At 36.7% G+C, this 12,117-nt stretch overlaps 1 protein-coding gene across 5 annotated transcripts in view; it reads right to left on the bottom strand.

The window, feature by feature from the left end:
- Nucleotides 1–12,117, bottom strand: part of STS (steroid sulfatase) — a 111,203-nt gene that overhangs the window by 78,612 nt on the left and 20,474 nt on the right. For all 5 annotated transcript variants that reach the window (XM_071565694.1, XM_071565776.1, XM_071565523.1 and 2 more), the window contains 3 exons: nt 10,299–10,451; nt 8,487–8,608; nt 5,721–5,843 (listed from right to left, as the gene is read on the bottom strand). In XM_071565694.1, the coding sequence (XP_071421795.1) occupies nt 5,721–5,843; nt 8,487–8,608; nt 10,299–10,444 (391 nt within the window). In that variant the 5' untranslated portion in view covers nt 10,445–10,451. The remainder of the gene's footprint in view (nt 1–5,720; nt 5,844–8,486; nt 8,609–10,298; nt 10,452–12,117) is intronic.

Below are 12,117 nucleotides of genomic sequence, written 5' to 3' on the forward strand. Positions count from 1 at the left end.
TTAATCACCCATTATGTGAGTCCCCATCCTGAGGGAGGGACTGGGTGCTCCCTGAGGGTACATAAGAGGTGGGTAAGAAGACCTCAGGAACCTCTCGTTGGATCCAGAGGAGCAGCAGGACCTCAACAGGAGGAGACCACCACTCTTGACCATACTACAGCCATCACCTGCACCAACAGGTTTTTCACTTCCTTTTGCTTTGGACTTGGGGGAACCATGCGGGTCTCAGCACAAGGGCTAACAAACCCCTTTGGGTTTGTGCCCCAGGACACTGGGTTATACTGCTGGGTTTTGTGAGATGAAAGCAATTTCCCTTTGTGTCAGTGTATTTATTGTAATATTATTATTAAATTTTAGCCTCCGACTTATAATCTCTCTCGTGGTGAGTTCATTTCTCTTGCTGGTTTACCTTTAAACCAGCACATTGTCTCACTAGGAAATCACTCTAATTCTGCAATAATGTGGGACACTGACTGACACAAGAAACCGGTGAGACTGTGCTACATTATAGTAGTATAATTCATGTTCATCCTGAATATAGTAAGTATGTAGATAATTCATTCTATGGCTCAGGTACAACCTCTTACCATATGCTTATGCATTGCTTAGCGCAACAGACGTAACTGTTTGGAAGCTGTTATTTGAATTGAAATGCATAATTATTAAAAAAACCTGAAAACCAAACACAAATTCAGTTCAGCCTATTGAGATAGATTGTGGACAGAGCTATGCTCTTTGCTCTCAGCAAGAAACATGTGAATATTTAAAAAAATATGCTGGCCTTGACAGATGACATTATATATTTCTAGGCCAAACTTTACTTATTTTTCTGAACCAAAAACCTAAACATGAAAAGCATATTTTAGGGATGGTGTCTTAAAAGAAATAAACAAGAAATCCTGAAAAACCAGTAAGTCCTCATTCCCATAATTGAAATATTTGTTCTAGAGACTTTAAGATACACATGGTAGAAAGTACAAAAAAGGAAAGAAGCACATATAGAATTTTTCTCTGTCAGGTGGCTCACTTGAGATGGTATTCTGCTTTCTGTGGGCAGAATGGCTCTTGTCACTACTTTTGACATGGTTCAGTGAAAATTACTGTGATCAATTAAAAAAATAGTAGAGCACCTTTCATTACACCTCTGTAATGAAATTTCAGATATAATAATGGTGCTATAAAGGTCTAGGTAAGGCTGGAACTCTGATTTTCATTCCAAGCACACAGACACAGATTTTCAAAAAGAAATGATTCAATGTTTTCTCTTAGTTTTACATGACTATCTTTGTGGAATAATCATAAAGCCAGACGTCCAGCAAGGTGAAAATAAAAAAACTCTCATCAAGTTAGATAACTGAATTAAAGGTAGTGGACTTAATGAATATAAGTGACCTTATAAGCTTTAATTTTTAATTTTTTTTGCAGCTATATTTCAATCTAAGAATACCTATAATTCAGTAAAAAAATATGAAAAAGAAACTGAAACAAATTAAATATACCTTCGACGTCATTTGTTATGCTACAGAAAAATTTTAAATTGGATCTCAATAAAACTAGACACTGCAAGCCAGGGTAGAGGAATCTTGCAATAACAAATTGGGACAGGGGGAAATATAGGTCCTATTTTTATCGAAAGTGTTTTAGCAAGCACAACAAATTGTTCAATGTCAGGATGAACTTGGACCTCAAAAAACAATTTGTTCAGAAGCAACTTAAGCCAAACAAAGCAGAGAGCAGGTTAGCAGGAAAAACAACAGAAGCTGTGGTTCAAATTATATTGGCAGCTGTGATGGAACCATACTATTGCCATTCTCAAATGGCTGATGAGGTAGAAGGTTTTGATAGATCCTGCACTACTCTGAAAAAGCAAGTGATGACATGTTTTGTTTCATTCCTTGTGACAATAACCCCTGCCTTAAGCTAGTGCTTCCGCATATTCCTGTAATGTGCTTTACAGTCTGTGGCCCTTCTGAATCTGAGAGCACTGCAAAATGCTCTCATCTCTTTGCCAAGTGATGCTTCATAGGATGGACACTTCACACAAGCATCAGAAGCATTTCAGTAGATTCTACCAAGCTTCTGAGTGAAATTTATGCTGTTAATTGTAAATTATGAGTACATTAATAATTTGAGACCTAGGCATTTTTCCCTCTCCATCAGCTGCAATTATGATCTCTGCAGAGTGAAAGCAATGCAATGAAAGGCAAGTGGAAATGAGAGGCAAGTATTATTCAGCTGAAAAACTTCACTTGGAACTCAGTTTTTCAGAACCCAGAATCCTGGGGATACTAAAAGAATCCATGTTCCCCTTCTATTTTTCCCTTCGAAAAGGGAAAAGTCTGAAGACTTGTTATGGGTTGTTAAATTGTATATAATGACATATTTCTTTTGGAATGATTTTGTGCTTTCCAGATAAATGGCAAGATGCAATATGTGGAGCTAGATGGAAACAGAAGTATTTTATATGCTCAAAGAAATATATTTACTGAAGTACATAGCAACAATAACAAGAAATGTGTAGGGAAACAAATGACATACAAAGAATGGGAACAGTGTTGCCAGCAATGGATGAAGTAGGACAGAGAAGAAGCAGAATCAGCAGGAATTGGATTTGAAGCTCCTGAAGTTTGAATGCTGAACGTTGGAAGATTTTGCAGTTTCCCCCACACACAGTTTCTGCACCCCCCATGTTCCTCCCTTCCCTCCTATGTCCCCCTGCAGTTTTACTAATGAGTCACAGCATCACAGAGGCATTGGTGCCATCTCTCCCAGGCCAAGCCAGTCCTGCCTGGGCACATCCCCTGACGCGGGGCTGCCTAACTCCAGCTGCCGCTGCAACTGGCTGCTGCCACCACCATTGCTCAGCACCAGCGTCGTGGCCTCCCCGCTGTTGCCGGGGAGAGCTGCCACACCTGCGCTGTGCAGTGCAGGTGGCAGGGGCAGCAGCCACAGGTGGTGCACTGGGGCTGTAGAGTCCAGAACCTGCCAGCAGGTCTGAGCCGGGGAGACACCTCCTGGGGATGCCGTCCCTGCTCACACTGCCAGTGGTCCGCCTGAAATGGCACCTGTCTCTTCTGCCCATCCTGCCCCAATCCCCAAGCCTGTAATGTCAGTTGAGCTGCCACTTGATGGGTCTTTCTCCATTGGCTATTTCAGTTGTCAGTTAACCACTTTGCTCCTCGCTTCATGCTATTGTGTCCAAGTTACGAAACCCTCCCCTCAGACCTCCTTGAACAGACCTCTTGTAAGTCAGCTCCTTCCTTTAATAAAGGCTTTATGGTTTCACCTCCATGCTGTGTGTGGTGTGTTCTCTGAGGAGCCGTTTCCCATGGTTGATTTCCATTAGAAGTGCATGTGCATATGTTATTAACATGGCCATATTTTAAGCTGTTCTATGAATAACTGCTGTGTTAATCCCAGTTCACAGCCTCAGTCAGTCTTGGGTTGAACACCTTATTACTATGATGTGTTCAAATATTACAACATCTCATTCCCGAACAAATAAACAAGCACCAGTTATCAATCAGTATTTCAGCTTCAGAGATAAGATACAGAGGTAGATTTTAACCTTCTCTGGATATCAGACAACACACTGTATAACAACAGTGAGGAAGAATTAACCTTTACTGTAATTGAGTATACCAGTAGTTAAAATAATACTTCTAATTTAAGAAGCATTTTTGCATTATGAATAGCTATTTCCTACAAAATATCAGCATTTCTTTCTACTGCTGAAATACTACATATTCTATGCATCTGCTTTTTCTTATAAAACTTGGTTTTGTTGCGGATCTGGTTCTGTGTCTTCCTGACAGGTGTATTGGATGTCACCTTCTCTGTGCCATAGGGGAAAACCATGAGGTAGAAAAGTGCATATATAAAGTAGATTTATAGCTAAAATATATTTTGGGATGTAGCAAGAAAAAAGAAAGCATATATTCAGAGGAGGAAAAATACAAAAAACAAAAAAATACATTTAGAGATACAAAAGTGTCTATAGAAAATAAAGCAGAAAGCAATTTGGGAAAAGAGTTAAAAAAAAAGTGTCACAACAGGCTTGAGGAACTGAAAGGCTCCAAATTAGCGTTATGCCAATCCATCACTGGTGCAGGATTTGACAATTAATTGTTTGGGAACTGCTGAGTTAGATTCAACCAAGCAAAGGCTCCTTGACCACACCAATATGATGTAATAACAATATCAGAAGAGACAGAAAATGGACTGGTTGGGAATCAGACTCTGCCTACCTAGTCTTCAAATTTACATAATTTTTCTTTTTGTCATTTACATATGCTTTATTCCTAATTTTAATGCACTTCTTGATTTTTGGAAACCTTCATTATACTCTAGGGATATGGTAATATTACATTTTATGGTCTTATGGTTATCATTCAGGCCACTTGGAAGAATTGTTCATTAAGTATCATGGAGATAACTTCTGGAGATCTAAGTGGCAAGCTGTCATGTTGCAGTGAAAGTAGTTAAAAAAAGAACATTAACTAGGTCAGCCCCAGCAAATGAGTTATATTACAGTGCTTGTTACAAACAGAAAAAAACCCAGTCTTTAATTGAATATGGAGCAATAGGAATTAAATCCATGAGGAACATGAGAAATTATGAATGGCTTTTTTTCACTATGACTTAAATACACCTGCATTAAACATACTTATGATAAGATTTTCTGATTTTTTCTGGTTTGTTTCTGTCAGAACATCAAGATATTTTGTGCTTTATAAGACTGGGATACTGTTAAGTAGGATTTTTAGTTAGGAACACTAACTGAAGTCAGGTTTATCTACATAATACAGATAGTTTTTGAACAGTGCTGTGGAATTTTTGCCTTGATAAACAGCCTGATTTTTAAAACAAAAACTATTCCCCAAATTGCAAGTTTCTGTTGCATTTAAAGGTCAAATTGGATGTATCCTTCATCTAAATTAATTTAGTAACATGCCAGTATGATATTCTTTGAAAAAAAAATCCCTGGTGATTCCAGTACAGAAATAGATTATGCAATACAAGTTATACTTCAAAGAATCATATAAAATACAAGCAGTGTGGAATAAGTCAGTAGTCAAATTTTGAAAAAAAAAGAAAAACACAAATCTTTAATTTTATACTTTTAGGATATTAAATCTAATTCTATTTAAAATTCATCTAGTGGGATTCCTTCCCATCACCTGGTATTTATGCTGCAATTAATTGCCTCAACTATCTTTACATGGACAGAGAATCATATTTTTATATTATTCTTCTGTCACATGATAAGAAAAATCTCATAGAAATGGCCATTTCTGGCTAATGACTAAGAAGAGAATCCAGACAGTTAGTCCAGGTACATTATTTACTTTATGGATATTTAAAAACTGGTGAAATGAATCCAACCACTGTCCTGACTTGTACCCTGTGATCAATCCTTCATTGTTTTTCTGTTGTAATCAAACTCATATTTATACTGAAAACTTTTCAAGAGCTTGACTAATTTTCTGTTTGTTCATCATATTTCTTCTGTACCTTGCACAAATGAGACCAGAACTACAGAAGTGAATTAGGCATACTTACCTGATTAGTGTTTCACATAGGCATAGGAATGTGCCAGAAAAATAAATTCATGTGGGGGAGAAAAGCTTAATGGAAACTCCTAATAGCCTATATGGGCAGCTAATGTTCTTTTGACTGAAATGAATGAAAAGTAGTGCTGAAAATGTATGCAATTTTACCTATCAGAGCTGTTGCATAACCCTTCTGTTTCAGGAGTTTGGAAAAAGTTATTTCTTCAGAAGGAAGTCCCCCAGAAGAGGCAGAAAACAAGAAGACACCAACCCGTGAGAAGGCAGCCATTCCTAAATACAATGAAAATTAATGAGACCTGGATAATATGGAGAAACCATTTCCATTCATTCTTTCTGCATGCACTTTTTTGCTTCAGGTGGTATCACTTAAATGATATATTACAACCAGACATTAAATGTTGCAAGTGGCTGTTACAATCATCCATTTAGCTCATCAAGGTCTTCTCTGTATTGACAGCAGAAACGGAGAAGTGGAAGAAAAAAAGTCTCTTCTTATAACCATGTGGCCAGCCACCACATAAACAGCTGCAGCCCCTTCTGTAGAAGTTCTAAGGAATAACATAACTGAAAAAAGTTGAATTTGCATTATTTATTTTTCTTGTACATGGGGTCAGAAGGCAGCCGAGGACTAAGTAAGATCATTCCTAAGTTCTACTCTCCAATTTTCCACTTTCCTCATACGTGGTTTTCTACAGGCCTTTAAGGTTATTTGAGAGAAGGTACATTGAAATAGGGCAATCTTACAACCAGGCATGTAAATATCATGAGGTCAGAAAGAGCAAGAGAGAATCTGATTCTGGAAATAAAGTGGCTGGGGTTCTCAGCACTGATGGGAGAGGACCGGTGCTCCAGTGGCACAAAGACACATGATTCAATGCATTCAGAGTGCACTAAAGGAGCATCAGGTATCAGCTAACAAGACAACATCTAAATAAAGCACGGTAATTTCTATATACTGACAGTCTGAGGAACACAAATGAACTTATAAGCCACTCTCAGGATGAGGAACTTGAGAGCTCAGGTTCATGAAAATTAGATTACTAGGATTCCAGATGAGAGCTGGCTCTGAAAATAGACAGACAGAACAGAGAATATCTATGCAAATCTGTGCAGATGTATCTTCGGGAAGTCTAAATTATGTAACTGGATGATTGCAGTGCCCAAATTACATGACTGATGTAGACAACCAGAATCTTCCCTTGTGGTTACATGAGGAAAATACTTGTTAGACTGGTTTATTAAAGACAGCTCAACCTACCTTTGAAGTGTTGAGTTCAGTTTTTCACGCCAGATAATTTTGTTGATCAATAGTTTAACTTTAGTTATATCTATCTATCTATCATCTATCTATCTATCTATCTATCTATCTATCTATCTATCTATCTATCTATCTATCTATATTTTATTATTTTTAGTTTTAGAAATTTCATGCTCTTGTAAATGAAATCAGTGTAATGGCTTTAAGTTAAATGAAGGAAAGTACAGAATTATGATTTTTTTTCATCATTACCTTTCTCTGAGTTTGTGTCTCATCAAATACTGCATTTTGGAATCTTTTTCTTCATCTCTATTAGCAGGAGTTTTAAATTTCTAACACTTTTTCCACATCATGATTCTAGTGCCTTCTATGATAATTCTTTACTAGCTCTTCACTGATAGTTGGAAGCAATCCATATTTAGCAATTTTGTAATTTAAGTAGGACAAAATTCAGTTTTTGGACCTACATGGAAATGATCAGTGAAAAAAAAAAAAAGAGTTCAAATGCTATTTTTTCCGAAATAAGAACAGGAATCATAATGGAAAGTGACCTGTGGCTTTATCTACAGTAAATATTAACAGCAATATAGCTGTAACAGGTATATGAAAATTTCCTTTGCAGCTGAGTATAATGGAAAATTTAGCAAGTTATATTATCTGGCACTTTTGCAAAAGCTTGTTACTTGATTTGAATGAGCATGAACATATCAAGTAGGCTCCAGAGTCTTGCTTTGCTTTCATTCCCAGAAGCAAGGACAGGATGTTTTATCACTAATGAACAAGTGATCTGATTAATGTATAATGATCCTTGCTAAAAATGATGTTAAGGGAATGTTAAAGTTGCATGGCTAAGCACTGAGAGGCTCAGTCCCAGCACACTAAAATAAACAGACTAGATCTTCACTGACTCAAATGGGCTTTGGATCAGGTACTTGAAAAGTAAGAGAAATTAAATGCATGTATTCATAAGATATTTCACACTGTGTCCGGGTAGATACAGAACAAAAATAGGCAAAAAGAAGGAAGATTTTTTGCTTTCTTCCTACCAGTTTTAAGGGCAACTAAAACACCTTAATGAACTGCCTTGCCCCCAGCTTCCCCCATCAAAACAAAAACAAAAGACAAACCCAACAATTTATCTAAATGAAAAGGTTTTTTAGAAATAGAAATGTCTGAGCAGAAGGATTTACACAGGGTTCTTCTACTGTGTCTTACTAGATGCATCTCTGTGATGCCCAACACTTGGGCTGCCCACTCACGTACTGGAAGCAGCCTGAATGCAACTGGGGAGGCAGACAGAGAATTGAATAGTGGTGGGAGTTGATGGATTCTGTGGACAGATGGACTGCTCCTCACATAAATAACCAGTCAGATTTTTTTCTCAATATTGAAATAAAAAAATTTTTACTCATTAGAAAGATTTTATATTTGTGTCACCTCTTCTGAAATGCAAAAAATTTGCCATATATATGAAATATTTCAAAGGTAAACCAATCAACTCTTGTTGAGCTTCATCAGTCACTGACAAGACTGATCATTTATCATTACCAAACCTGGTAATGATAAAGATATCAAAAAATGCAGACAAAAAAACCTGCATACAGTTTACTGTAAATAAAATACATTTATATATAAATAAAGTAATAGGGTTTTACCTGATCTTATAGGATATCTCCCCGTCAGAAAAGCTGCCCTGCTTGGAGTACAAAGAGGGGATGCTGCTATATGCTGAGTAAGTGTCACTCCTTCCTCTGCTAGCCTGTCAATATTAGGGGTTCTGGAAAAACACAAGCAAGAAAAAAGATTACACAAAGATGATTATTTGAAAACAGGCAAAGTAAGATCAAGGCATCTCAGGCAAGAACTATTAAGAAAATCAAGTTAAGACTTACTGTATGTAAATTATCAAAACCATGATGGGGTTGCAATTCTAAATACTATCATGTCAAATATTTTTACATTAGGTGTCAACACTGAACTGAGACACTGTGGCATTGGGCCAAAAATCTTTCTCCCCACTTTCACCTGTTCTTCCTGGCCAATACTAAACTCTAACACCAAGACATATTGCATTGCAATTCTTTTTAATGGATTCCTTGACCCAGAGCTGTAATTTTGCAACGTTTCTGCTTCAGCAATGGGGAGAAGAGAGAATGGAGAAAGGTTGTGTTTCCTTGCTGGCTATTTGGGTTCACACCAGCAAAAGTTTTTTTGATTAGGTGGTGCTATCATTTATTAGAGAAGATTCAAGCAGTTATGACTCTGTTTTACACTCTGTATTAACAATATCTACCCATCTAAGATGATTATGTCTGCAAAATGAGACCCAGGGGCACAACCAGCTTTTCGTATCTTCATGGGAAACTTGCCTGTGACCTGGTTCATCATGCAGATGAAAATTAGTTCCTGTAGGAAGAAATTCTGTGTCCTTGGTTCTACAGATCAAAATTACTAATACAGACTGGCCAGGAGCTGCAGCACGCTCTAATAGCTCTCTGACCCAGGAGATTAATGACCATGACCTCAAGGCATACTGGTGCTCCCATCATCTAAGTCTGAACAGTCAGAAACATTAATTTTCCAATGGACTTATTTGCTATCAGTAACATTACCTACTGATAACAACCAGTGTGATGAAATTTCCTCATATTCCAAAGATCTAATTGTGAATTCTCAGAGCAGAGAACATAGATCTTGGAGTTCTTGGAGTCATTCTGGTCCCTGTGAGGGGAGTGATCCAATCATCAGTGTTGTATGTATTATTTTCACTGATTAAACCCAGAATCTGTAACTTTCTTTTCTTTAATTTCAGTTATGAGGAGGTTTTACTTCCAACTAACTTCAGCAGGAACAAGAGCATTTAACATTTGACAGGACAGTGCTTTTAGTCTGAATGTTTTATTTAACTTTGTCAAAGATTTTGCACCACTGAAACACAATGACTAGGTACCACTTGCTCTGTTTACACAATCAGCACACCTAAGCTGGTGGTAAGGAACATTCTGGGGAATACTGCTGCGTTATTCTGGGATATTAAAATTTGTTTTGATTAATATATTGACCACTGTATGAAGATAAATTGAGGAAAGACATAAGCTCTCTATTTCCAATTGGTTAACAACAAGCTTGTCTCAAATCATGAGTGCTTCAAAATATGCTTAATTCATAGTACTTGTGTCATGTATATTTTAAATGAAAATTGGTGATTATACTTTGCTTCTCTAGAGCTGCCTTTATTTGGTTGGTTGCACAATTTTGGTTTTTAATGCACCTTTTCAGCAGGATAAATGCATCAGATAAGTCTTTTGTCAAGAAAAGAAAACAAAGATTGAGTATTTTATTCTCTGGAAGTTATTGATTACTTATAAAAAATCTAAACAAATCTCTGAATGTTCTGGGATTTTTAATTTTACAAAGCTATAGACAAACAAAATATAAAGTTCTAACTCCTCAAATTATCATCATACCTTAAGGTTCTGTTCCCGTAACATCCCAGGTCTCCAATACCAAGATCATCAGCCATCATTAAAATGATATTGGGAGTTGAAACACTGTGTGTTTTGACACTTTTTATGAAACACTGACAAATTATTAGAAGAAAAAGGGGTCCCATCTTCTTCCTGGTGTGTAAGAAGAGATGGAAAATATAACAAAGAAACTTTAAAAAATACTGTTAATCAAATTTAGTCCTATTATTGACCTTTGTATATCAAAAGACAAAGTTAGATTGCATATTTTTATTTCACTATTTTTTTCGCAAGGTTTTTTTTAACATTTTCTTTCTCATACTTCTTAAAAATAAAAATGCATCTTTTAGCATATAGTTATTTTTTCCTTTCTACCCCTTTACACAGATGAAGCCCTTAAATAGAGACAAAGAACTAGGTACAACCTCAGTGACGATCTTACCTACACAGATGCATTGTACAGGAAATAGAGCATATAGAGCATACACAGCATATAAGAGCAAGCAAGGCTTTGGGTTTTTTTGTTTTCATTTTTCTGGGTGGTGTTGTGGGACTTTTTGTTTGTTTGTTTGTGGTTTTTTTGTTTTTGCTTTTCCTCTAGGTACAAATATGATTTGAGGAACACAGAACCGGAAATCATTTAAGACCAAAATTTCCAAGGCTAATTGCAGGAAAAAAGTTAATCAGTGCTACTAGTCAAGTAAATGACTGAATTTCTCTACAACAATGGGGAAAAAATAGAATTATTTTAAGGGATGTTTATGAAAAAGTTCTTCACAAACATTTTAAATATTAGGGTCTACAGAAAAATCATGTGAAAATATTTGATATCATATCACAGTGTTCTATAAAAAATGGTCATGCTATACACAAACTAAAACAGGAAGAATGTATTGTACACAATACAAAATGCCATCATACACTTTTACTATAAAAGCAGAGTATTTGCAGATATGCATATTTTACTTGAAGGCGGACTTCTCATGTCTGTTTTAAACTGCATTGACTATGCCCTGTCTGAAACTGAGTGCCTTTAGGCTGTAATGCACCGTGCCAGGTATACACATCAAAAAGAACAGATTCTCTTTCTCTCTCTTCTTTGTGTCTATTAATACTCTTTTCTGGATGCAGGCAGCCTTTTTCAAATGCAGATGAGGCATGAGTCACACCTACACTATGGATTATGCTTGGACAAGGAATAAAGAGGAAGAAACTAGGAATGAGGTAGAAATTTGAAAGAGTAGAAAAAGGAACTAGAAACAAGAATTTCCAGAGAGAATGGGGACAGAAGGTCGTAAAAAGAAATCTTGTAAATCAGTGAGTTATGGTAGACAAAAGTAACTGGAGAGAAGAAGCCAGAACTGAAAAAGCTAGACATCAAGGGAGACACATTCATAAGTCAGTGAGGTGGGTAAATGTATTTGTAGAGAAGACAAAGTAGTCAGAACTAGAAGAGTTTAGACCGACTTGAATAGTAAGAAAGGAAGTTGAGACCCAGCAGGAATAAGAATTGTAGGCTGAAATGAGGAGAAATGGTATAGGAATAAAGAAATTGAAATGAATAGCATGACAATGAATAGAAAAACAAATTCAGGAAAAGAGGTGAGAGAACTGAGAGTGTCTGGGATGAAAGATAGGAGAAGTTGTGATTAAGGTCAATGAAAAAAACTGATTGGAAAGAGCTTGGGAAGACGTGGGACTACCATAAGTGAGAAGAGATCAAAATACCGGGATCAACGACCACAGACAGGGACTTCTGATTCCCAACATTCATTATTGTCATTCTGTCAGAAAGCATAGGTGCAAAGAGGGTTTTAAC

The sequence above is a fragment of the Pithys albifrons genome, chromosome 1 (assembly GCF_047495875.1).
Source record: "Pithys albifrons albifrons isolate INPA30051 chromosome 1, PitAlb_v1, whole genome shotgun sequence".
Lineage (NCBI taxonomy): Eukaryota > Metazoa > Chordata > Aves > Passeriformes > Thamnophilidae > Pithys > Pithys albifrons.